Source organism: Artemia franciscana, chromosome 15 (assembly GCF_032884065.1).
Source record: "Artemia franciscana chromosome 15, ASM3288406v1, whole genome shotgun sequence".
Taxonomy (NCBI): Eukaryota; Metazoa; Arthropoda; class Branchiopoda; order Anostraca; family Artemiidae; genus Artemia; species Artemia franciscana.
The window spans coordinates 13,810,564-13,838,486 of NC_088877.1; the positions used below are offsets into that span (position 1 = coordinate 13,810,564).

At 33.7% G+C, this 27,923-nt stretch overlaps 3 protein-coding genes across 7 annotated transcripts in view; 1 reads left to right on the forward strand and 2 right to left on the reverse strand.

The window, feature by feature from the left end:
- The window catches only part of LOC136036081 (dolichyl-phosphate beta-glucosyltransferase-like), a 29,935-nt gene extending 21,024 nt beyond the window's left edge, over positions 1-8,911 (reverse strand). The window contains exons 1-2 of one of the 4 annotated variants that reach the window (XM_065718058.1): positions 8,808-8,911; positions 1,560-1,689 (exon numbers count right to left, since the gene is read on the reverse strand). In XM_065718058.1, coding sequence (XP_065574130.1) covers positions 1,560-1,604 — 45 coding nt within the window. In that variant the 5' untranslated portion in view covers positions 1,605-1,689; positions 8,808-8,911. Of the gene's footprint in view, positions 1-1,559; positions 1,690-5,247; positions 5,289-8,695 lie in introns of those variants that run through there. The other 3 variants (XM_065718057.1, XM_065718059.1, XM_065718056.1) reach the window with 3 other exon arrangements.
- LOC136036534 (uncharacterized) lies at positions 7,258-7,662 on the reverse strand. Its single transcript, XM_065718839.1, has one exon. It carries the CDS (start codon positions 7,660-7,662, stop codon positions 7,258-7,260), a length of 405 nt encoding a protein of 134 aa, XP_065574911.1.
- A 5,047-nt stretch (positions 8,912-13,958) lies between the features above and the next one.
- Positions 13,959-27,923, forward strand: part of LOC136036079 (protein AAR2 homolog) — a 58,327-nt gene continuing 44,362 nt past the window's right edge. Inside the window, exons 1-4 of one of the 2 annotated variants that reach the window (XM_065718054.1) lie at positions 13,959-14,016; positions 19,118-19,289; positions 20,398-20,510; positions 23,479-23,735. In XM_065718054.1, coding sequence (XP_065574126.1) covers positions 19,123-19,289; positions 20,398-20,510; positions 23,479-23,735 — 537 coding nt within the window. In that variant the 5' untranslated portion in view covers positions 13,959-14,016; positions 19,118-19,122. Of the gene's footprint in view, positions 14,063-19,117; positions 19,290-20,397; positions 20,511-23,478; positions 23,736-27,923 lie in introns of both variants that reach the window. The other variant, XM_065718055.1, reaches the window with a different exon arrangement.

Consider the following 27,923-nt stretch of genomic DNA (forward strand, 5'->3'; position numbering starts at 1 on the left):
GAGATATTGGGACAGGAAAATTAATTTAACGAACCAGAAAATTTGTATTTGTAGCGAGAATTGAAAGTTCTCATAATCAAGTTAAATAGTATTTTCTAGGTATGTCTGTCAGCTAATTGAATACTGCCATTTTTCAATTATTGCAATACTATTATGAACAGAACAACTTTGCTTCACAAACTGACAATTTTTATTTCATGATTAAAATGGTAATCCAAAGAAATGCATGGTTTCCAAGTCACCTTCCGCTAGAGGTGGATATTCCTACGCATACATGTCAGGTCAACACTCATTTGACGTGAAAGCATGGTTGAACACTATTTGAGTGTCTACCTTAGAGTACATTCCTTTGGCCAGGACTGAGATGCTTTTGGACAAATTCGACGTTGTCTAACATAGCAGCTAACATCTCTGTTCATTCATGCTATCCTATATATTAATGTCTTCTTATATAGGCTTCCTTGCATAGGTAAAACACGTCCAAGATACAAAACATTTTGCCAAGAATACTTAGATATGATTTACTACTTAGTTTGTAACTTAAAAAACAAACAATTAATCAATTATTATGGTTATTAATATTATATTAATTAATAATTAATACTTAATATTAATTAATAATTAATTAATATTTAATAATAATAATTTAAAATAAAATATAAATAAAATAGATTTTAATGAAATATTTAATAATAATAATAAATAATAATTAATTAATTAATATAATATTAAATTAATATTTAGTTGATATATATTAATGAATAATTAATTATGTCATTAATGTAACAAACAATTAATTTGATCAAATATGGTAACTATTCTTGTAACAAAAGTGGTTTAGGCATCACATAATCAATCTACCCATCATCCTATCAATTATTTATCATCATACCTATCAATCATCTATCATCAAGATATTTCTAAAGTTTAGATCTGTTGGATGTAGTTTCTTGTATAAAAGTCTAATGATACAATGCACGTTCTTCTATGTTAGTTCTGCTTCCTGATGCTTGGATACCTTTTACTCAGATATTCACTTATTTTTGTTCATATATTTCCTTTTATATCTTGTTTTCTGCAATACACTAATTTGCTGAAGCTTCTATACCCTGTAGGCTGAATTTGTTAGAAACATAACAAAAAAGTTACATTTGTGAGGGAATTCCGATGGAATCCAGAAGCCATGCAAACCCTGGGAATAACCTCAGTGTTTTTTTTACTAACAGTAGGGAAATTAAACTAATCTTCTATTCTTTTAGGAAAAAAGAAATTAAGTAAAAAAACTGATTTTGCTGACTGATCTTATTATTTGTCCCATTTTTTTTCCAGATTATAGATGGATATGTCTTTCAAAACCAAATTGGCAGCTTAGATTCCCATCAGCAGAAAATTGTTATTGTTGTTTTGAGTGCATATTCGCAAAGTACAGAGATATTTTTGCATAGCGTGTTGATTTATGCACCAAAAAAAAACTCTAAACAGAAAAATAAAATACATAGAATTGTATAATATACACAATGATAGAAAACAACAAGACACACACAAGCAAAATTACTTACTAAAACCAAAACAAATATGCAGATGCCAAACAGAATTGGAAGCATGGCAATCTTGAAGTATAAGCACCCAGATACTTGCAAACTTTTCTTCACAGATCTTGAAGGGCTTATACAGTAGCTAATGTTAGACCTAAAAGAAGCATTAGAATTAATATGAGCTAGAATTATTATGCTGCCTCCTAGCTGGATCCTTGCTTATAAAGCTTTTCATTCAATATTTTAGAATTAAAGACATAGAAATGCAATAAGAACGTTTGACATGTGCGCCCAATTCGAAGTAAGAAGGGGCTAGCTCTTCTCTTTGGAAAACTATGAAATTTTAAAACATAGGGTTTTTGAGACTGCTTTCTATCTGGATTGTTGGATGAATTGAGAAGTTTGTAAAATTCAATGCATAAAATTTTTTTTCACATCCAGAAAGAAGCACTTTTAATATTTTTACATTTTTTGGGTTTTTATGCAGCGTTATGTGTTCTTTCATCATTATGGAAGCATATAGATTACCTTCAGGCAGTTCACAGCCAAGGCGCGTTTTTAGCAGAAATAGTTACAGTTTTTCACTGTCTATTTGGCTATGTAAGGCATGCTTGCTTAGCTGAAACAAATCAAATTAGTTTCTCTTCTTTTCCAGAAAGAATCTTCTTGTCAGTGCATACATTTTATAGCCATTTCTTTCTTTTTGTTAGCATTGAATTTTTTACATACTTTTCTTTATAGCTCTATTTTCTTCTAATTAATTTTTGTGTCTTGAGGCATTCCTTAAATGACAACAAAATAGGCACTTTAAGTTGAGGCTGATTTATTTACTCCAATAAAGTAATTTTTAAGGTATTAGTACTTAGCTATTTCTACATGGGAAACTCTGTTCTCCTTGTGTTCTATTTTTATTTTTTCTGCTGCCATAATGGCCAACCACTTGTTAGCTATTTTCTGTCCGATCTATTACAGCATTGTATTCTTATTCTCTATTTTCTGATATTATCAAACTTTCCTGATGTCAGTGATTATGATTAGATTTTCAGTGCAACTGGGGATAACATTTAAGTGCAAATTTACTTTTTTTTAAGTACAGTTTTTTTTTAAACAATAAATAGGTTTAAAAGGTATAAAATTATTTTCAACAGATATACAGTTAGTAGATTTTCCTCCTAAACCAATTTATCGACATGAAAACCAAAATCGAATTTAGAGGATATAATCATATTTTTAATTCATGGTAATAAAAGTTTTCACATTGAACTTTGTGATTTTTTTTTAGCAGACTTGCTAGCCATTTATTACCTAAATAAAATGGAATTTCAAATAAGCTAATGAATTCTAATTAATTTAAAACATTAGACAGAATCTCTAAACTAAGTCTTTTGATTTGTATCATAACTTCCCAACAGGCCCAGATGCCTGATACAAGCTTATTTTGTCTTACAATTTCAGCCCTTTCAGATTCTGCTTGAATCAAGCCAAATGAAATGCTAATTCGCAAGATTTAATCATCATAAGCTATGAATACTTGAATCCAACTTTTGAGTCAGGCCAAATTAACAACTTTGCCATAAGCAAAGTGAAAACATGCAAGACCAGCATGAATTTTTTTTTAGCATGAGGGTTTGTGGTCTTGAGTTTCTTTTTCTCTGGTCCAAATCAATGATCAATGGAATTGATCAATGAAATAGGAAGCAATATATCTTTACAGGAAGGATAATGTCTTTATTCATTCTTCTGAACAACAATCTAAAACAATAGAGCAATTAACCTGATCATTAATTTATATTTTACATTTTAATTTTTGATCAGTATTGTATGATATATGAATCTCGTTCTTTATGTTATACTTGATTTTTGTTTGACTTTTGATTTTATAAGCGTTTTTGCTGACTTAATACAAAATGCTTGTAAAGAATCATTTTTTGCCAGCTAGCAAAAAATTATTAGAATATCTAATTTTTGATTGACAAGTAAAGATAAAACTTATCAAGGTTTTTCTATTTAAACTATAAATACAAACAACTTTCTAGTTCTAAACTTTGAATTATATATATTTTTGAAACTTATGTATATTTTTTTTTACATATTTGATGTTTAAAATCCAGCTTATTGCTCCTTATTTTAACTTTGAAGTTCCTATAATAATATGTCCTAAAATATTAAAATATTGACTTTCTGGCAAATTATTATATTACCATCACATGTAACTTAAATATTTGTAAAGGTAAAGGATACGGCATTAGACTTAACAGTCCCTACCAGCGGTGCTGATCTCCGTTTCTTTCTAACCATCGTTTCTCCATTTCTAACCATCAGCTTGTTTTCAAAGTTGTAGGCTTGAAACATGCTTGAGTGAAGTATTTGCCTTACTATTGGATTGTTTTGTAAGCTTGTTTCATTCATTATTTAAGCTTGCAACAAGACAAAAGATGGGAAACTAATAGGCTTGAAGCAAGCTTTCCTGAGATTTTTTACTTGATTTTGGCAGGCTTATTTGCCTTTTACACTAAGCTTGCCTTTTAGTAAGTCTTGTATCAGACCCATTGCCAAGCATAGATATCCCTTGTGTACTGCTGCTCCAAAATTGTTGCCATAATCACTCCAAAAGATTGGTAGGGCTAATAGGGCAAATTTAGCTATTCCCCATAGGTCCTTCCTTCCTTCCAGTCTGTTAGTGAGAGGGTTGATGTAACATTGATGGCTGTTTTCTACAAGGACTTGAATTCACCTAATTCTCTAGATCATTCTTGTACTATGCCTCGAGTTGCACAACCAAAAAGACAGACACAAAGGCACACAGCTTGGTTCAATCATCTTGGGGCTAACAAGCCAAGAACAGCGTACATGAAGAACAGCTTCATCCAATGCTACACATCAATCTGGAATGATCTTCCTGAGGAAGTTAGTCCTAGAAATTTCTGTGTTGGCTCTTTCAGTAGTCATCAAGAAAAGACAATAAAAGACTAGCAGCAAATTATATATTTCATTAGCCAATTGTCTTTTTGATACATGTGAAAGGAACAGATTTAATAAGGCAAAACACCAAGAAGAATAAAGCTTTGGTATAATAGCAAAACCAAATGAATTGTCAAAAATCCTTCATGTAAAGAAGCATCAACAAAACAATTTTGGTTTTACCAGACCCATAAGCCACAGGATGATTTTCCTGGAACTAATAGTGGGATCGAGGTTTAATTTACATAAACTCTAAAGACCAATGGTGCAGAACAATCACCCACAAAAAATTATAAAAGAGTGCACAAATATATTTTCAGAATGGTGCAGATAGCCTGGGAAAGTCCAGAAGAATTTATTGATTACATTGATCAATAAAACTAATTAGCAGAAATATGTTTAATAAGGACCTTTTTTACTAATAATAAATATGATTTACATTTATTTCACAAATATCAGTCTTAACTTTTTATCATGAGGTTTATCTACGTCATGAGTTAAAAATGAATGTAAGACGTTCAGAGCAGTGATGTATCATTTTTGTTCCTTATAGAATTATAAAAAAATATATTTCGAACTGGAAGGAAAATCCTGGCTATTTCCCTGCTCTGCTTCTAGGAAGAGCATTTCTTTTTCATCAATTAATTTGCTAGCTAGAAGGTGAACATAGCACTCAATGCACATTTTAACAATTCTTTCTAATATGCTAACTGCTACCCTTGCAAATTCCATTTTAAAATATTAAACTGACCTGACTCCACAACAGGCAATTTGCATTGATTTTTAGAAATGAACTAGATGGTTCTCTTCCTCAGAGCCCATCCTACAGTATCCCTAATTTGATGTCACCTTTTCATCTTCTTTCTCCAGTCATCTAAAAGAGACTTCAACTGCTGGATGTCAACAAGTCTTCCTGTTTTGATAACTTACACTCTACATCACTGAAGAATCTTGCCAACAAAATTACACAGCCCCTGTAAGGTTATATTCCAACTACTGCTTGAGTCAAAAAAGGTACCTACAGACTGGAAGCTGAAACATATGACCTCAACTTTTTACAAAGATGACTGTACTAAAAGCTAAAACTACAAACCCATCTGTCTGACTTATGTGGTGGGAAAAACCTTTGAATGGATTGTAAATGCTGAGATCCTGACACATCCTCTAAATCATAATGTACTCTTCCCGACTAACAAAGCTTTCAGCCAGGTAAATTAGTTCAGACTAAGCTGCTTGAGACACACAGCATCATAATAGATTACCAGGATAAAGGAATCCCAGAAGACTTGATTTTATTAAATCTCGCCAAGGCTTTAAATAAGGTACAACCAAACTATCTCAAGATTGGAACTTTCTGTAGCAGGTATCTACACAGACATGGTCAACTTGGTCATGGATTTTCAGACTGAAAGGCATCAGGAGCTTCAACCCTCCACTGCTAATGGTGAGATTTTCTCTGAGCCATGTGATGTGGCAAATGCAGCCCCTCTAGGCACTGTTTTGGGCCCTACCATATTTCTTGCATACATCAAAGGTATAATGAACAAAACAAAAATATGACAACCCTGGAAATCGTCTAATGAATGACCTTCATAAAATCTGAAGATGTGCACAGCATTGGCTACTAGAATTTAACAAATTGAAGTACACTGTCCTTCACTATGGTAGCTATAATCACCAATGTAATATTTTCAATCCTATCTCACTGTCAAACTCAGTACTAAAGACAAGTCTTAAAATAAGAGATCTTGGGGTACTGATAACTGAACATCTAAAGTTCCCCAGCCACTGGCAACAAGCAATTTCAAAAGCAGATTCTAGCATCAGTCCTCAACCAAATCATAATTAGCCACTCCCATACAGTCTCATTAAAGCTCTATAAGGCTATAGTCAGCCATATTTTGGACTTTGGACCTTGTCTTACTAGCCTTCTTTTTAGAAGGGTGCTAAGCAAATCAAGGAGCTCAGAGGTGTGCCACAAAGTTTAGCTGGTCTACAAGAACTTCTGTACAATAAGAAATTAGAATGCTTGCAGCTGCAAACACTGGTCTTTTGAGAATGCTGTGGAGACATAATGCTAAACTACAAGCAGAATACACAACAAAATAACCCCATCTTTACTAAACATTCAAGTCAGCACCATACAAGAGGCCACTCACAACAACTGCCTAAATGTCCTGTTAATAACCAAAATGGAAACAATTCTTCTCCAAGCATGTTGTCAACAACAAGAATAGATTCCAAGCTGAAATGGTGACTTTATTGAATAATTACCTCTTCAAGTACAGACTTAGCAAAGAATGGAATAACATGACACAAAAATATATGCAGGTTTGTCTGTCCCATTCAACCATCTACTCAATTGACATGGAGAACAGACAATCCAACATGGACCATAATTTTGCTTCAAAGTAACAATTTAAGGTAACTGAAGACAGAAACACACCATTTGATTCCAAATCCAATGGAAAGTTGATATTTCATAGTCACCTATAACACACATGAAAATATTATGGGCAAATCTCATAAACTTAACAATTTATTACCTTACATTACCTTAAATCACAGCTTGGAGTGATATAAGGATTTTCCATCCTTGTGATGCTCCAGTGATGAAAAAAATTCATTTGGTGTAGGTTGTGGTTGTTGATCTAGACTCTTGTGGAGGACTCTGTAGCTTCCCAATTGTAAAGGAACAGTTGTGAGAGAAGAGAAATGAGGAGTTCCTTGTGAATCAAAAACTCTGATAATCTGTGATCTTTCAGAAAGGAATCCACTGTACAACACCTTCATTGACACCTGTAACCTTAAGTTTGATTATGAGGAATTCATGAAAAACCTTGTTGAATGCTTTAGACAGATCAAGAAGAATCATGTCAACAGGAAGAACCTTATCAAACAATGTAGTCACTAATTCATATGCTTGGATGAGGTTAGTGTCCACAGATCTAACAAATCTGAATCCATGTTGTGATATGGAGAGGATGATATTGATCTCAAGATGCTCAATTAAAGCTTTGTTAACAAATCTCTCAAGCCCCTTAACAACTGCAGTAGTGATGCTTATAGGACAGTAATTTTCTGCAGAGTCTCTTTGTCCCTTTTTATGGATTGGGGTTAAATCATGCAATAGTTCCCCATTTTGAAGAGACAACTGGAGCAACATGCACAGGGGGTAGCTGAGAGCTTTTCAATACTCCTTATGAAGACAAAGATGAATACCATCTGGTCCCTTTGACTTATTTAAATCAAGCTTCCCAAGGCTATTGAAAACCATTACTTCACTTATTGATAGATTAGGCATGCGAAAAAGCACTTCATATGATGGAGGATCCTGTGATGAGGTACTTGAGTTTTGGCTGAAGGTGGAAGCAAATTGTGCATTTAGGAGGTCAGCCTTATCTATTGGAGATGAGTGTAGTACACCATGGTCAACAAGGTCAGGGATAGTATGATGATTTGGGTTTTTAGCAGAGACATCTCTCCAGAAATACTTTGGGTTTAATTTGATGTCAGAAGCTAATTTTTCCTTGTGAACCTTTTAATTTTGCTATTCTTTAAAAGTTAACAGTTCTTGGATAACTTTGAGTAACAAAAGAGAAAAATCACTTCTATTTGAGAATAAGCCAACTTGTACATTCCAAAATTTCTCCAAATTCAATAATCTAACAATTTTGCCCCCCCCCCCTGATGGGTTAGATATAGTCCTAGGCTATATATAAATATATATATATATATGTATATACATATATATATATACATATATATATATATATATATATATATATATATATATATATATATATATATATATATATATATATATAGAATATATATAGAATATATATATATATATATTCTCTTTTTTTCTAATTGGCTTTATTTCAACCAACTTTAGATGAGAAATAAACAAAGAAAAAATGATACAAACACAGAACTGAAGGCAGAGAAAAAGTAATTGGTAACTGAAAATTAAGGTAGAATGTTGTTTTATCAAAATTTCAATAGGTATAGACCTGTCATGTAGGTGAATTTCAGGGCTCTCTAGAGGGAGAAGGAGTGGATACTTAAAAAGACCTTCCTGGGATATACTTTAGCCTATAGAACCACCCCTGAAAGTTTCATTTTCCTAACCTAACCCCTTAGAGGGTTAGAAGTGGCTTTACTAGAATTTTACCCTAAGCGCATTTCAAACTAACAGAAAAAAATCTTTATATACTCTTGCAATTAAATTTATCGAAGATATGTAAGCTAGTTCTTCCAAATGTAAAATATGTGCTTCGTATTTTTGTAAAAAAAAAAAAATCATACTACATGGGTTTTAAACGCTAACGAACGTGCTTGCCGATGTTCGGGAAAATCTTTAATTACCGTCAGAAAATCTCTGGCTGTATTCTGTCGTCCTTTTCGCCGTCTCCGAATCTATATATGTATTTGTGTTAACCGGCAACGCTCGAAGCAAAATTTTCATACACCATATATAGGTCATTTTTAAGAGGTCAAAAAGTGCTTAAATATGAACTTGCAGTAGAAGCAACGCACCCACAGGGTGCGTTTGTTTACTTGTCCAATGGGATTTTTACTAATCGAGGTTTAACCCCTAAAAGATAGCAACAAATACTTGTCTGGCCACGTGTCACATAAAACGGCAAGATTAATTGCGAATAATAACAACATTGGTCACGTGTAATTATTGTTTTAATGCTATGTGAAGTTTTGACAAGGAAGAGGCTAGGACTTTGGGCCTGTTTCAAATTTTACAGGCAAATGTAGCTTCAACAATTATTTCAGAGCTGGGTAGCCTAATACAATTTGTGTGGCCAGAAGTTTAATTATAAGATTTCAAATTGTGGTTGTCATTTGCCTTTTTAAGTCATTCCATTCAAGATGCTTTGGATATTTTTTATTGTGATAAATTGTCTTAATGCTCTGAAAAGGGAAAATTATTTCAATTGCATAGGATAGGAAAATTTTGGTAGGCTAATTAATTCAAAGTCCTAAGCCAGGGAAGTGTTTTTTTTTTTCACTAAAAAATCACCACGTTCTTTGAACTCCAATTATATAGCCCTGTTTTTGGCCCCCTTGATCCAGTTCCTGATTATCATTTACACTAAATTTCACTTTTTCTGTTACCTATTTATGTTTGCACCAGTTTTACCATTGGGTAAAACTGGTACAAACAGTATAACTGGCTTTCATATAAAGTGAATCTACCACTTGATGCCTTTTGTAATGCTGTTTACAAATATAATAATCGCTTCTACTGCAAGTTCAGATTTAAGCACTTTTTGACCTCTTAAAAATGACCTATATATGGGGTCATTACAAATCTGTAATAGTTTAGAAACAAATTTGGGCTATATATTTGCACATCAGGGGGTGGGGTTGAAGTGTAGCATATATTAAATATGTAAACTAACCATTGCTTGAATTTTTTTATGTGTGTGCTGTTGCACTGGTGATTTCTCTTTTCATTAAAATTTGATGTGCACAAACACATTAAAAAAAAAACAGCAATGGTTAGTTTACGTATATAATATATGCTATGCTTTACCCCCACCCCCCTGATGTGCAAATATATAGCCCAAATTTGTTTCTAAACTATTACAGATTTGTAATGACTCCATTTATAGGTCATTCTTAAGAGGTCAAGAGGTGAAAAAGTGCTTAAATCTGAATTTGCAGTAGAAGAAATTATTATATTTGTAAAGAGCATATAAGAAGGCATCAAGTGGTATATTCACTTTATATGAAAGCCAGTAATACTGTTTGCACCAGTTTTACCCTTGTTTCTTGTTAATATTACTAAGGGGTCATAGTTAAGCACTAGAGAAGTCATTGTTAAATAACATGTGCTTATGTATATATAGCTTTTTGCTACTTATTCTTCTTTGGTTATATAATGCTTGATGTGGTATAAGCCAAGAGAAGGACCTGTAGACCTATAGAAGAAAACCTGTTAAAAAAAAGTGATTCTTTGTAATTTACATAATAATTATAGCTTTCTACATGCAGCCCTGCTCTACTTTAGCCCCAACCCTCCTAATATGGAAATCTATAGCTGAAATTACATATTTTCTATTGATTCTGCCAATCTATCCCTCAACCCTTGTACCTGTTAATTGAGGCAACTGTGGCAAAACAAGAACTGGAAGAACAAGTAACAGGTGGCAGAAAACATTTGAAATATATAATTTGGGCTATATGTTTGCAAATTAGGCATGTTAGAGGTGAATTTCTTGTTGTTCATATTTTGATTTACAAATAAAGTGAATATACCATTTGATGCCATTTTGTATGTTCTTTACAAATATAATAATTGCTTATTTTGCTAGTTCAAGTTTAAGCACTTTTTGACCTTACTTAACCTAACAAATTTTGGCTGTGAAAAACATACATTATTTTGTCAAAACTGACCAAAAACACGTACCTTAATTGAAAATTTGGCATCAAAGAAGAAGAAATACAGCATAATATTGTAAAATTTATTAATCCAACTTAATTGTGGAAAATCAGTGCTCATAGATTATACAACATGTAAAAAATGGATTAATAATGAAACAGTGAGACCAATGTTTTAAGCTTTCTTATACCCAAAAACTATTTGAGTATACTTTGGTCATTTTCAAGAGCTCAAAAACTTGTACTTGAAGCACTTATTATGTTTGTAAAAAATAAAAAAGGGCATCAAGGAGTATATTCACTTTATTTGTAAATCAAACATATGAACAACAAAAAATTTACCAATTATTAGTATAGCTGCACAATCTTCCCCTGGGTATGTAGGCTTAGTGGAAGGTCACTTATAACTGATCATGTCCCTACTGTTTTTACTTGGTTGAAAAAAAAATCCAATGAAAGTTCCTATTGAAAAGGAAAGAGGTCAAAAGTGAGATTGAATTTGTCATAGCTTGGAGGTTTGTCCCTTCAGTCTGTTTAAAGAAAACAGATTCATAATTGAAGCTTTGTTCATTTCAATCTTAGGGATAATCTACATTTATTACACTTAATTAAATGGTTGTAAAGGGATACTTTTATTTATTTGTCTTGTTTGTTTTCTACATAATTTTTTAATCTTTAAATTGATATACATTTCTTACAAATTAATTAGTCATATCATAGTTCCACTTGCAAGTTTTGACCTACTTTGTAACCCTGGTCTCAAAATTGCATATAAATTTATTGAAGCTAGGAAACATAGAACTCCTCTCTGTTTAAAAGAAAATGGATGGACATAGGTAGGTTTTAATACACTAAAGTCCTAGGGCCATGGAAATTAAAAAAAAAAACAATGAAGATTAACTTTAAAATTATGGACATGACATAAATATGACATTCACAAAGAAAAACCATTCACAAAATTTTACTTTTGTGCTCAGTTGCCAACCTGAGCAATTGCCCTAAATTTTTAAACCTTGCAAAACATTCACCAGCCAATTCTTATGACCTAAACTGTTGTCTGTACATCAAAAATTCATGGAAAAGGAAGGACCACCTTACTGACATTTCTTCCTTTGTACTTATATTTAATGGGTTTAAAAGAAAGCTCTTATGGCTAAGTCAGAAGCCTAGTAAAGGACCAGGTAATCCTTTAGACAGGAAGTGCAATAGGAAGCTAGGGGCCAGTCATCCTATGCTTTTGCATGTCCTTCCTGCTTACTGACCCCAGATTTCTCTAGGTAACCTGTTAAGTTTGGGCCAATTCTGGCTGAACTTACAGAGTTACATCACTGACCTTTGTCCCAAACCAAATAAACTGCTAATGCCAGAAATTAAACCTGTGCCCTTTGGATAAAGGATTCTCAACCTAGAGTGCCAGCCACTTAGGAAGGAACACAAATGTCACCAGAGAACAAAAATTATTTGGAAAAAAGAAAATATTGAAAAAAAAAAAAATAATAACTCAAGTCATAGTTGCTCATTGCTGTCCCACAAACAATATGTATTTCATTAAGACAAATAAATTTTTAAACAGGTATCAACAAAACTCCATCAGGGATTGTATTTACTTAAGGTACAATCAGCAATATTAATGCTTAGTTTTGTGATATTCTGGTTTTGAAATAATAAAAAAAGAGAAATTATATGTTCTACTTGTTTTCCACAAGCCCATTTGAGAAAAATTATTTGTAACAACAATATACCCATGGTTGGCTCAGAATCTCTCTAAAATTCTTTAAACAGAAGGAATTTAAAAAAAAATTATACTCATCAGCAAGAAAAATATTAACATAACTCTCAAAACTTGGCATTTCTTAAGGCAATTTTTAGCAAAGCAAATGCAAAACTTTAATGGTGTCCTATGTCATCTAAAAAAAAAAACATTAAAATGTGTCAAATGAATTTTGATGTAAGATGCCTCAAATACTTTCAGTTGAATCTGTGAAATGAAGGGCCAGGTATTCCTTTACATTTTATACAATATATAAAAAGAAAAACAGTTCAAATTTTTTCACAAAAGAAGAAGCTTGATGTAAAAAAATAAATAAATTTTTAACAGAAAGCAACTGACATCAATGAAATCAAATAAAACAAAAATTCATGGAGAATAAATAATATAAGCCAAATATTTAACCTATAATGAGGTGGCATAAAAGATTATTTCTAGAATTAGAAAAAAACAGTGTTATGGCTTAAAGTGTTATGCTCAATCAACAGGAGTTGTCTAAGGCCAGAATAATTAAGAACTAAGGCCAGAGAAAAAGAAACTGATAACCAAAAAATAAGGCACCCAAAAATTTCAGGACCCTTTAGAGGGAAAAGAAGTAGAAGTAGGTACTTCAAAATACCTTCCTGGGAAATACTTTAGCCTGAAGACACATCCCTGAAAGTTTCATTTTCCTAGCCTAACCTCTTTCAAAGATAGCCAAAAGTAGCTAAAGTAAAATTTTACCCCTACTGTATCTTAAAAATCCAGTTTAAATAGCAATCTCAACAAATATAGACTATATAAAATGCTATAGGTATTGGCCTAATCATTCTAAATTTTTTCCAACTAATAATTATAGGATGGTTTAGAAACTAGGCCTGTTTGATATAATAACATTTGAATAACTCACCAATGTGATAGCTGCCTCCCTAAGAATCAACCTTTTTAATAACAAAAAAAAACTTTTCTTCTGACTCCTTATGAAGCTTAGCCTATGCAAGACAGGCCTAGAACACCAAAAACCCTTTAGATACTAAGGAATATGCATAATATTACTTACAGGTCACAGAAAAGCTAAGATTATTTCTATTATTTACAGTTTCCTTGTCTTTTCTCTAGACTTAACGATTTCACATGTTTATCCATTTAAAAAAATATATAGCATTGACGTCACAATCCTCAAATAATCAAGTGCCAGCCCACGGACAAGTAATCCTGAGCGTTTGTGGGGATAATCCGACTAGCCTCTGACGTCATATGTGTCTAAAAAAACGCTTGGATAAATCAGATTAGTAATCGGACAAGTAAACAAACGCATCCACAGGCAACATGTGAATTATTTTTGTTAATTAAGCAATATCACACAATCTGGTGAATATCCAATAGTACCTTAAACATTCCTAGTGCATTTTTCCTTGTAAGAATTTAATAGATGATATATTTTGGTTTAATTTTTTTTTGACTGAACACGGCAATCTCAAATGAATATACCTAGCCTAACAGGCCATTCAACAGTCTTTCCTAAAATTGCCTAATACATGCAATTATGGCATATTTGTAAATAGCCCCCCCCCATTAATACCCTGAAATAGCCTTAACTCTTATGCAAAAAGTTTGCTTTTTTCAAATCTGCTTTAGACCTATGAACCAACAATTGATGAGAAAGCAATATAAAAAGTATCCTAGGTAATAGAAGGATATTACTGGGATGTAGTTGTCATTGTTACACCTGTTATGTATGAAATATATTAAGCCTGTTTGACATAAAGCTAGGTTATTTATTTTGTTGTAAGGCCCATAACATTCAGTTCTGAAATGGAATTTACACCAAGATTAGCTACCTAGTTGTTATTTTTTGTTTCTAATCAAGAGTTGGTATAATTCTAGTTAATTGACTTCTTGCTATCTTGGGAAGGTTTTAGGTTAAGAAAATGAAACTTTCAGGGATGGGTCTACAGGCTAAAGTATGTCCTGGGAAGGTATTTTAAAGTGCCCACCTTCACTCCTTCTCCATTTAGAGGGCCCTGAAATTTGCCTACGTGACAGGTTACCTGTTGAAATTTTGACAAAACAACAATTTACCTTAATTTTCAGTTAGGACTACTACTTGCTTTTTCTCTGCCTTTAGTTCTGAAAATGCAATTCCTGTTATTTGATTAGAATTTTGAGCCATATCAATGTTTTTTTTTTCAAAATTTAGGAAATACATTTGCATATCTTTAAAACCTTATAAAATGGAATTGAGCAAAATTATGAAGCTGAAAACAATTTTGTTGTATTTCAATTAAGCAGAACATCTATTTTGCCGTGCTTCACTTTTATAACACACATATTATTAAAGGTCAGGGCTGTCTAGAGGGAGAAGGAGTGGAGGTAGTTGCTTCAAAATACCTTTTTGGGACACACTTTAGTCTGTAGAATCATCCCTGAAAGTTTCATTTTCCTAACCTAAACCCTTTCTGAGATAGCAAGAAGTCAATTAACTAGAATTTTACCCAAGAGTTATTTAATTATAAAACAAAAGAAGAAAATTGTGTCAATGTTGGTATTACTAGAACAATTGTTTAGGGTCATGAAACTATTGTTAATAAATGCATTTTGACTTTTTGAACATCTTTTCTCTCTTGCAAAGCTACTGCAAACTCACCATTATGGAGTTATGATATATTTGCACATTAGGAGGGGGGGGGGGGTAAAGCATAGCATATATTAAATACAACAATGGTTAGTTTACATATTTAATATATACTATGCTTTACCCCCACCCTCCTAATGTGCAAATATATAGCCCATATTTGTTTCTAAACTATTACAGATTTGCAATTTCAAATATCCAATCAATGAAAACAGAAATGATTACAATTCTATATGTATAAATACAAGAATATTTTGGTTGGAATAACTCCATAATGGTGAGTTTGCAGTAGTTTTGAACATATGGGAACATTACCTTAAATCACATTGTCCAGCAAAATAAGGATTAGATCCTGTAAAATTGCTGGCTATTGATGATGATGGCTAGATGTCTCAACAGCATCCCACCCAGTTCATCACAGCTGTGATGACTATTCTCCATCAATGGCTCTTTTGAAGACAGCAGTACTGGGGGTAGTGACCACTTCTTTGGTGAGCTTCTTCTTTTTTTCTAATAAAGAGTTATTTAATTATACAACAGAAGAAAAAAATTGGTGGTAGGCTATAAACCCATGGTTCCAGCAGGATATATAGAAACATTACCTTAAATCACATTGTCCAGCAAAATAAGGATTAGATCCTGTAAAATTGCTGGCTATTGATGATGATGGCTAGATATCTCAACAGCATCCCACCCAGTTCATCACAGCTGTGATGACTATTCTCCATCAATGACTCTTTTGAAGACAGCAGTACTGGGGGTAGTGACCACTTCTTTGGTGAGCAAATTTGACAAAATCACCATTCTATTAGTGAAGAAGTTATTGTGTAGTCTAGTGGCAGCTCTCTTCTGAGATAGTTTCTGACTATGCCCCAACTCTGCCTACTGGTCAAGTTGAAATGGCTCATTTAATGGAGTTTTAGAATTCTGGAGCTTATGTGTCACCCATCAATTGCTTTTATAGCCTGTCTCTGAACTGCTTCTAACTTCTGCTGCTCACCTTTGTTGAGCAGGCTAGCAATACACATGCCAAACTCCAAATTAGACCTAATAAATGCCTTATGTAATTTAGTCATCACCATAGGTGACCTACTAGTGATGGTTCTCTTTATAATGCCAAGGGTTTGGAGAGTTTTGGCTACAGCTGTCTGTGTGTGCATAGTGAATTTTAATTCTTTATCAACTATAACTCCCAAGTCTCTCTCCACTTCAGGTGAAATGATATTCTGTCTTGACCAGTCTATCCCTAACATATGATAAATAATCCTAGGCCTAATGAAAATATTTTGTAGGGGAAAAAACTTTCAAAATTTTCATTGTATTTCCAGTTTTTCTGTCACATTTTTAAATATTTGTGTATTTTCTAAGTCTTGAAAATTGTTTATAAACAAACACCCCACTGCCATCTAACTAATCCAACCTAACTTGACCTAATTTATCAGTATTTGTCTACAATTTTTTTTGAGAAATTATTAGATGGCACTGATGGTGTTTAATTACATATATTGATTATTTGAAAATAGAAAATTGCAGTTCAATTCATGCATATTTTTCAAAATTATTTTTTTTTTTACAACATTGGAAGAAGTGAAGATAAAAGTTCTCCACCTTCAAAATGTTTTATCTAGGATTATTCTGCTTATTATGAAGTAAGAATTGTTTTTTAACCTGTTTCCTTATGTTCTGCTAGAACTCTAGACTTATACCAAATTGGTATATAGGCCTAACCAATGGGCATATTCATACATGAGAGGCAAGTTGATACCAAATTGTCTTATAATACCTAGTTTTATTTAGTCAAGAAATCTTGGACCAAGATTAATCAATGGTCATCTACAAGTAATCCAGATATTAAGCCACACTTTTTGTGTGTTGTTTTTCCATTTGAGATTTTTTAGACTCAAGCTATGTTGGTCTCTCTGTTCTACTTTTGATTTGTTTTGTGTAAGGGCTATCCTGAAAGCAGATTACATTTTGGAATTAAAAATAGCAAGGTATAAGAATAAAAAATTATACAGTTGAAAGCCAGGCTTAAACTACTTTTCAACATAGTCACCACTTAAATATGGGCACTTTTTGTGGTGTTAAATGAGCTGAACAATTCCTCCTAGACAAGGTGCAGATTGTTCAAATGATGGACTAAGTGCATCAGAAGTAACTGCCATTCCTCTTTTTTCTTAAGGTGGTAAGCTGGTGACTCTGAAAAGTAGGGCATTTAGAATGTTGCTTGTTTTGTAAATGACCTTGAGCAAATGCATCTGGATTGACTCAGTTTTGTGCCAAGTTCACTGGAAACATGGATGCCAGACTGGTATATGACAATAATGACTTGACAGAGGATAACTGTTCCCTTGATTATTTCAGTTTAATAAGAAGTTAAAGCAACAAGATCAATGCATTTGATTGACAATATTTAAGACTTACATCCCACTAAAGATTATTGGAAATTGTGGCACAATGAAATTTTACTTGTTTCACTAACATTGATTGGATAGGGTCTAAAAAGGTAGTATATTTCTGCAAGCTTTTGGTCAGAATATTTGCTTTAAGAATAATTATTTTCATGTTCAGATTTGTATTTGCATTACCCTAAGCGCATTTCAAACTAATAGAAAGAAAATCTTTATATACTCCTGCAATTAAATTTATCGAAGATATGTAAGCTAGTTCTTCCAAATGTAAAATATGTGCTTCATATTTTTGTAAAAAGAAAAACAAACAAAAAAACATACTACATGGGTTTTAAACACTAACAAACATGCTGTCCAAAATATGGGTTAGGATTTCAAGGGAATTGCTTTTAATATTTTTATGACATAATTTGAGGGTTCACATCTTTGACAAGACTCATTGTCAATTTCATTAACTATTACTAGGAATAAAAGGAGTTACAATAAAGTTCCTTAAAGAATTCCAAAGTGAATGGACAAGGCAATGTGCAATAGAAGTATAATTTAAATTACTAAATTGTGGGATGTCAGCATGGAGAATGATTTTAACTTTAAACCAGTCACAAAGTCAGCTATTGTATTAAAAAGAACTGGAATAAGTACATTTGAATAAATTTTATTCGAATTTACATATGAGGATTTTTTTTCAGGATGCTTTAAAACTATGTTCCAAAAACTGGAGGATTTCTCAATCTTGTAATTTGATCCAAAAATTTGTTCTTTTTGTTAATTCACTTGGAATATATATATTTAAGTATTAAGATGCCACAAATCTTGGTTATGACAGCCTAAAGCATAACATCACTTGCATGCAATTTTGAATTCTTGCATCCATCAATTTTAAGCTTTACAGACATTTTAAGAAAACTCTGTTGAGTATTGATTCCAAATATCAGTTTAATTGTTGTTAACTGAACTCACAGGGGCTGGTCATCCAATCTGTCTTTGAATCATGCCCACTGTCAGGACTCCTGACCATAAGTGCCCATTTTGAGCAAGGGCTTGTAGACCAGACTCAAACTTTAAATGCTGGGGACTAGCTCTTTATATTGTAAGCTTGAAAGAGCTCCACAGATTGTTAATTTTATAGTATGTAAGAAGTTGATGAAGTCTAAAATAACAAGTCCTAGTCTTTTCTTGAATAATGATAACTTTTGCTTATAAAATTATTTACATAATAATGTATGATAAGAAGGTTCTAAGGTACAGCTTTTGAAGACTGCAACTGTATATATTAAGATGTTTGTTCATTATCAATATTTTATCTGAAATATTTGATTTAGGTTTTAGGAAGTTAAATAGCTGCATCTAGTCCCAAATAAGAATTTTAATATTGTTTTGTTGCAAGTCACAAATATCAACTGCTATATTACCTTTCTTTTTATAGGTAATATGGATCAAGAAACAGCCAAGACTCTTTTTAAAGAAGGATGTGTCTTGTTTTTAATGGAGTACCCTATTGGATCTGAAATTGGGATTGACCTACAGTCATGGAATGTTGGTGAAAAGTTTAGAGGAATAAAAATGATTCCACCTGGAATGCATTTTATATACTACAGGTTGTTACTTATTTATTTTTTCTAATCCAGTTGAAAAAAATGAAGCTTAATGCTGAATTCGTGCTGATCCATTAGTATTGATGAAATAAAATATGTGTGTGTGTACACTCAAAACAACCCAATTTAATCAAGCTAGAAAGCTGAAGAATAATTGTGGAACCATTAATTTGGAAATTGACATCATGACTACAAGCTTGCAAGGGCTGAAGGCCCAAGCAAGTGAAGTGAGGTCCTCACAGCATCCTGACATTGAAAAAAAAATAGTTCCAAAAAAAGAAAGAAAAACACTTGCCTAAAATTTCTAGTTTGTTATTTCTTGAAAAAACAGTACTATTCATCCTTTCCTCTGAAGTAAACATTTTAATTGCAAAATTCTTACTTTATTACATTTAGGGAAATTTTTACTTATTCAATTTTTAGAGTTAATTCCAGTTTAACTGCACTTTAGTCCCTTTCCCTTAGCACTTGGGTACAACCATAAACTTCATACTCAAACTTGGCCTTTTTTTCAGATTGGCATTATGAACCAGCAGTCTACATGAAAGAAGTCCAAAAAATGATAGAAATGAACAAAACCAGTAAACTTTTCTATATTACCTAGAATCGTATTTAGGGAGGGGTGAGGGTGGGGGCTGGAATGCAGTTAAATTGGAATCAGTGTTTAAAACTCGATTAATAGAAATTTTATAAATGTGTTTAAGTAAGATTCTTTTTATTGTACAATTTCATTCAAATGAGGGTATCAACTGCACTGTTATCAATATAAGTAAAAAAAAAGAAAAAAAAAAAAACGAATAAAACAAAACCAGAAAACTAGGGTTTGGCATATGGCTGTTTCCAAACATTGAAGGGGGAGGGGACTGGGATGCAATAAAACTGAAAGCAACTCTACAAATTATCAAACTTAGTGCAAAATTACACTTCTAAGTTAGTTGCAGCAGGCAAACAGGTAACCCCCTCTTCTGAACTAAACACTATGAAAACAAAGCATTGTCTGTGACCATAAGACCAATTTCAGCCATAACACAAAGTGATAGAAACTCAAAATTTATGCCTGGAATTCAGTTATTTTTTAGATGTGATCATATACCTTATATTTCATTTTTAGTGTTTCAAATAAAACTGGTCAGATAGCACCACGGACTGGTTTTTTTGTTGAAGTCAATCCGAAAGAAGTTATTGGTATGAAATGGAATGCTTTGAGTGAAGATTTTGAATATAGTAAGCCAATTTCTTTTTCCTGGATATTTTTATTGTTTAAAATTTCTTACAATTCCTCAGTTGCATTGCTCTTTATCTTTAATTCAAGATTGCAACTGGGTAAACTACCAAAATTTTAACAGGTAGTTTTCCAAAAGTCTTGCCTTAAATTTTGGGCTCTTTAAGTTTATTTTCTGTGAAAATAGTGACTATAGGCTATTTAACCATGCTTTTATTTTCCTGTATAATTCATTTTCATATAATTCATTTTCTGATTGTTTTTGCTTTATTTTCCAGAGTAATTCAGCACAAAATGGTAAGCAGATCGTGTCCCCTTGACTAGCAGACAAGTGGACGAATAAGATTGTTCATATTATATGGATTTTGGCCGGCTGAGAATGGCCACTTGAATTGCAGTTGGGGTGACCTAGATTTTTGGGTTGACTCATGACAGAATGTCCACTGGATTTGTAGGGAAAACAGGGGACTGAGATGTTTTCAAAAACTCTGAGCTTTGCCTATTAGGAAAATCTAGCAGAATTGCAGCAGGTCAACTAAGATTCTTAGGTTGACTCATGACTGACAATCTCCACTGGACTTGTAGGCAAGGGGGCGACTGAGATTTTTCAAACACTCTGTTTTTTTTTCAAACACTGTGAGTAAACCTACTTCAAAGAATCTATCTAATCTCTGTTATTACATTTTTTTTTTGCTGTTTTTAGTTCCATTATGGCAAATTTAGATACCCTGGTGAAAGTGCCTTTCAGTCTGTAGAAACGGCCATGGAGCAACACGTAGTCCTTGTCATGCAATGGTGTTTTTTGTTTGTTTAGGAGTTCGTCGAAAATCGTATTTATTTTTATAAAGTATGTTCAATACCTGGGAATTGGAGAGGTATTAGTCTCTCATCCATACCTGGCAAACTTCTTTCACTAATAATACTTCACAGAATACAGAGTCCACTTGACAAGCACTTGAGAGAAGAGCAACATGGTTTTCGACCAGGACGTTCATGTACCGATTTGATCTTTACACTAAGGGTGTTAATTGATGATAGCCGAGAATGGCAAAACAAATTGTACATGGCATTTATAGACTTTGAAAAGGCCTTTGACTCGCTGCATTGGGAGACTCTATGGAAACTACTAACCTTTTATGGGATCCCTGAGAAGTTAATAGCCCTCATAATGGCTCTATACGAAGAATCTGAATGTTGTGTTAAAACAACAGAAGGAAGGACAAGATACTTTCGTGTCCTTTCCGGTGTTAAACAAGGCTGTGTCTTGTCACCTTTCCTGTTTGCGCTAGCCATTGACCATCTGCTCCGTAACACTGGCACCAGAAGCATACAATTAAACGTAGAACACCAAATTAATTATCTAGACTTTGCCGACGATATCACGCTTATTGAGTCCTGTAAACAAAGACTACAAGAATTTCTAGAAGATGTACGTGACAGAGGCCGACTTATGGGACTAAGAATCAACGCTGATAAAACAAAAAGTATGGCAGTAGCCAATTCACCTTTACACCTGAGATGCGATAACCAGGACATTGAGCAGGCTCTAGAATTTAAATATCTTGGGAGCACAGTGTTAAATACGGGATCAACTGAAAAAGATACATCATGCCGCATTGGGCAGGCCTCCGGCACATTCAACAGACTGAAACCGATATGGAGGTCGCAGAATTTCTCCCTCCGACTCAAGCTTCGCCTATTCAATAGCAACGTCATCCTCGTCCTGTTATATGCTTCCGAAACCTGGCATCTGAATAACACGCAAGAAAGGCGAATTCTAGCTTTCGAAAATACATGTCTCCGGAGAATACTAAACATCCATTGGTCACAAAAAATCTCTAATGAGAAGGTGAGACGGATGACCGGACAACCTATAGTGACAGATATCATTAGGACACGTCGGTGGAAATACTTGGGGCATGTACTTCGTATGGACGATTCCCGGATCCCGAAAGCGACGTTCCAGAGGCAACCAGAAGGAAGAAGAAGAAGAGGCAGGCCGCGCAATACACTGCAGCGCACCTATCAGACAGACCTGCGAAACATAAATGCTTCCCTTCAACCGGCGTGAGAAGATGTCCTTGCTGCGGCGCACATGAGGGATGACTGGCGGCTTCTCGTTGATGCCCTGGGCGCCTCTGGAGGCACAGGAGGATCTAAGGTCTAAGGTAAGGTTGTTACTTACAAAAAGTACTAGATATAGCAATTTCCTTTCCAATGAGGGCTTAAACATCTATATATGGTGTGCAAGTACCCCATTTTCGGCGGCTTAGAAAAAAGAAGCAAGAATAAAAAAGGAGACACAACACTGCTTCACCTGCAAAAAAAGTATTTCTCCTTGTTGCACAAGGTGGGTGATTGTATTTCTCATAATGGGGTTGTTTGACTCTGATGATTTCTGATGGTGTGGTTTTCATTTCTATCTGACACATTTTTGTGGGGTTTCAAGCAATTTTTCGGAATTTACTCAAATTTGCTTTTGTAATGAACTTTTACCATTAGGATCGACATAATAGTTACCGTTCCAGAATCAGCTTCAAATGGCGATTCTACCTCACTTAACAGTTTTTGTTTTTAATCGTGTTTTTAAGTTTTCGGTTACTTTGGACTAGGATTCGTTCTTTGCTAGGTTCTATGATCAGCATTTCTCATAGGATGTGGTAATAAAAAGATATAAAAATGATTTCTATGATGTAAAAAAAGGACAAAAAATTCGTAGCCAATTTTTTTCCACATAAAAGACTGTTTATTATTAAGTCTTAAAGTTAATGGTTAATCTGTAATGTAGCACTAACATTGGAAAAAAAAAATTTAAGAATAGGAGCTGATAGGTCTTGGTTTTGGATCAATCATAAAGTTTCTTTAGGGCTTTTTGAAACTCTTGAAATTCTTAAATGTTGTTTTCCAAAGTTCAGTGTGTAGCTAACATTAAGTTTTTTTTTTTACTAAAGTTTATTATATTTTTTTCAGTTACTTCAGCTGAGGAATTAGAACCTCTGAAGACAAACCTTGAAAACCTGGATCCATTTCTGGGGCCGTATCCATACGACACTTACAAGCGATGGATATCCCTTAGTCACCGAGTGTCAAAAACGGTTGTGGAGAAGCTGGAACCTCTTTCAAAGCGAATAACGTCCGTTGCAGACTTGATACCAAGTAAAAAGTTTGAACAAAAACATAGACATCGCAACTTTCAAGGTGAAACTACAGCTCCTGCTCAGACAAATGTAATTTTCTTTTATTTTAGATCCTTGAAGGGCGCTGTAAAATATTGTTAAATTGTGCTGGGTCTTTGCTTGAAAAATATGACATTATTGAGAATAATTGTGTGAAAAATGCCACTGCTACTGGAAACTTGTCGCGGCGTTAAACCACTTAGTTCAGCACACTCCTCCCTCATTTTACCTTTTTGAAAGCATCTGCTTTCGAAATCTCCCCAGAAATTCCTAAAATTTTGACTAGACTTCTTTCATACTGTCTTTTGCCCTAATTTGTGGCTTCGAGACTTTCTCTTGCCCCCTTCGCAGGCCATTTAGAAAATCATTTTAGGGATAGGGTTTGCATGCATTCTGGAGATGCATCCCAAGAATTTATGCTGCTATTTTGTAATGTACTTAGTGAGAGTAATGTTTAACATGTTATTTGTCTACAGTATTATCCTTTCAGAACCCTTTAAAAGAAACCTCAAGAACACAAAATGTAAATTATATTCTTTCATAATTCTGTCGTATTTCATTGGGTAGCTCACTCTTTCGTGCAGTTCCACTAGGGATCTTCTGTGGGATCACAGGGATTTAGGAAGTCTCGACTGACAAACAAGGCTTCGGTAAAGCAATGTTTGGAACTAATCGAAGGTTCTCGTGTTGTCGTTTTGGTCCCATCTTTAAGAGTGAATCCATTAAAGGTACTATCAAAGGACAGGTTCAAGTTAATCTTGACGTGTTTAAATTTCTCTGAGGCACCACCCCGAGGGTTAGTCGAAGAAGAGGGAGGGTTTGCATTTGCTACTCTCCTAGATTTTGAACAGTAATGTTTGTTTACCTTTATGAGAAAAAAATCCTCCCCCCCCCCTATATTTTCGTGATTTGGGGCTGCTGCTGGAACTAATTGAAAAAAAAAATTATCAGAACAGTTACTGATTTTTTTTTTATTTCCCAGGGTACTGGAATAAGCACCAGGCTCTCGTGGAGTCGTTTTGGTCCCATCTTTAAGAGTGAAGGCATCAAAAGTACTTCATTTCCTGGGAATTTATTTTATCAGATGATTTTTTCGGAAGCATCCACCTACGTAGGATCAGACCCTCTTGCAGTAGAAATTTGGCAATATCTTTTAATCCCAGATTTGTTTTGCCATCCGGATTAATCGTTCGTCATATAAGATCTGTTACCAGATGGTATTGATGATAGGTGTACCGAAAAGCTTTTAAGCTATTTATAGAACTTGAATAAATGCTACGTAAATATTAAAGAAAAAACACTCCAAAATAAAGAAAATAACCATGAAAATCTGGGAACTCTTGAAATAACATCATTTTATTGAGGGAAAAAACGGAGGCGACTATCTAAGTTGAAGATTAGACAGGTTCAAATTGATCTTGACGTGTTGTCAAGTGTACGCTTGGTTTTCAATGTTTAAGTTTTTTTTTTTTTGGGGGGGGGGGGATAATGCCTAACTGTGCCTTCTTTTGAAGTGTTCATTGGCACGTTTTAGGCTTTTAGCCAATTTTGTAACGTCTGGATCTTGATATTGCTTCCAACAGAGAACTTTGCAAGGTTATCTTGAGGAACAAGTGAAGAAGTAATTACGTATAGTGGCAATGTTGGGCATGAGTACTGTAGTAAAATAGCCTCCATGCAGGCTACAGGATCAGCTCATCACAACTCACAGCTTTAATGATGTGTCAACTGAAATTTCATGTCAAGTTGGTTTTTACCCGTTAAAGAGAACGCATTTTGACTGCATGTTTTATATTTATATGAGACTTTCATAACTCATTTGGTACTAATCTAGAGGATTCAGACTACGGCAAGTAGGGTAAGTTGTAGCATTATTAGGACCATGTGCTACCATTAAAGGCAGAGTCTATAACTGTCTTTTGCAAGTGCATCTGCTCAACTTCTTCAGAGGAACTTTCTCGGTTCCTTTGGCATAGAGTATGCTTTGATTACTTAAGAATAAGTGTTTGAACTTGTTCCGTATTACTCGTCTATCCATAACCATTTCTCTGAAGGGCTTATTCTGTAAAAGCCATCTACCAATCTTTTTGAGTAAAGATTCAACAGATTCACAAAACCTATTAATCAAACTGGGAAAATGACTTGCATTAAATCGTAAACTCTTGAGGAACCCTGTGCCCAAGAAACGCTATTTAAAGAACATTTTGATGCTAAAATTCAGCACCAATTTTGAAATGTAGTATATGTCGTATCTTCGTTAGTTTTATCCCATTTGATAGAAAACGAAGAAAAAAAATGAAAAAAACAAAGAAACGAGGGTGATTTTCCGCCAGTTGAAGAAAGTTCAGCGAAAAGACAAAGCTGGTATTTTGGCATGGACCTCTGCCAAGCCGTCCTCCGTGCTCAGCACAAACACGCGCAAAAAAGAAGAAAAAGAAAAACATCAATAAAAAACAATAATCTTTTGAGGTGAACTCTAACAAGATAGAAGAAAAATTGAAAAAGAAACAAAGAGGGACTATCGAAAATTACAAGAATTTTGTCCCGATTAATGTTGTCTGTCTACTGACCTGATTTTGTTATTATGGTCATGTATACTCAATTTGGTTTTAGAGCGTATTTATGTTAGTTTTATATAAATTTGGTTCGATTCCAGCTCATACTCCTATAAAATCTTATCTCCTGTAGTCAGGCCTCGAGAAAATAAAAACGATTGCTTTTGGTTTTTAAGCCATCTCTAGAAATTCTCTAAGAAGGACCTTCCAAAATGCTAGGACCATATCGCAAAGAAGTGATGAATCGCTTTGTCTGGGTTTATAAAATAACTCAACCTAATCTAACCTACCCTAACCCCCAACTCCTTCTGATTTGTAAATATATAGCCCAAATTGTACCAGTCAAATGCATTCTGTGACAAGTCATTTGTCTTTGTAGGTATGAACCCGGTTTTCTTTGATGTGACAATCAGCTAAATATGCGTAATGCTTGAGAATGTTCTGTTTAACAGACAAGTACTGAACTTTCCTAGCCTCAGATTGGGCTAATGCACATAATTTTATTTTGGAGTGGTTCCAATATGCAGCTGGTCGAAGGAAGCTTTTTGGCCTCATTCTGCTCTCTATAGCATATCCAAAATTATTTTCCTTTTTTTTTTTTTTTTTTTTACTTGCCGTTGACGTGAAATCATCTCAATTCTTTCTTCGAATTTTTCTGACCTTCGGATCAGCAAAGGACCTATCGTTTTCCCATTCTGCTCTCCAATGGACCTAATTAAGCTCAGCGAATAAAATCTACAATGAATCGGGCTGATAAGACAAGGTTGAAACATATCAAGTAAAAGGTATGAAATTCAGTACCGACCCTGTTGATATTTTCACTATATTTGGCCTAAATTTATTAAGCTATTTGTTGCATTCCAGATTGTCTTGTCAAAAAATATTGAAATCTAATTGGAGGGAAATACAAATTATTAAACTAAAATTTCAACTTACCAAATGCTTTAAAATCATTCTTGGAATTCTGGATTAAAAAATGGTAAAGGGAGCGAAACCCGCTTGTGTGCTTCTGATATTAACATGTTTGTCTGTTTCTTTTCTAAATATAAGCGTTTAAATTAGGTCATTGATAAAAACTGAATTAAAATTTTCTCCTTCCTGTATTGTTGTTTAAATCACCAATAGCCTAATTGTGGGAACTTGAAGTAATCTTCTTATGGTTCCTCACCTCAGGTTATATCCCTTCCATAAATATTGCAAACAAAATTGCTTCTCGTTTCCACGGTGAATTATTGGATTTTATAGCATTATGTCCCTTGAACTTTTGCAGAGGCTGGATGTTTATCAATGAATAATTTATCCGTTAATTTTATAAACTGTTCCATAATATAACTTTCTGCCAATATAGAAAGGATCTCCTGGCTGCTTGCACTTGTCAAATTTATCCTTTTAATGCTGTTCAAGGGTTGGAGGGGGCAAAGATATATTTATTTTTGGGAGTCGTTATTCAAATTCAGTCAATAAATATAATATATACAAACCTTTACAGATTTCTTGATTTTTAATATAAACTTATTTATGTTTTAGTTTATTTCAACCAACGGAACTTCAATTTGATGATATTTGCTAGAAATAATAACTGCCAAAAGGAGTTTAAAAAGTCATTTGTTTTAACATACACTTAGCTAGATTTGTCACAATTAAAATTCGATTAATAGAATCCTTAATAGACAAGGGGGAGCAA

Coding starts and splice junctions, on each gene's coding strand:
- LOC136036534 (XM_065718839.1), bottom strand. CDS start 7,662: ATGTTGCTCCAGTTGTCTCTTCAAAATGGGGAACTATTGCATGATTTA.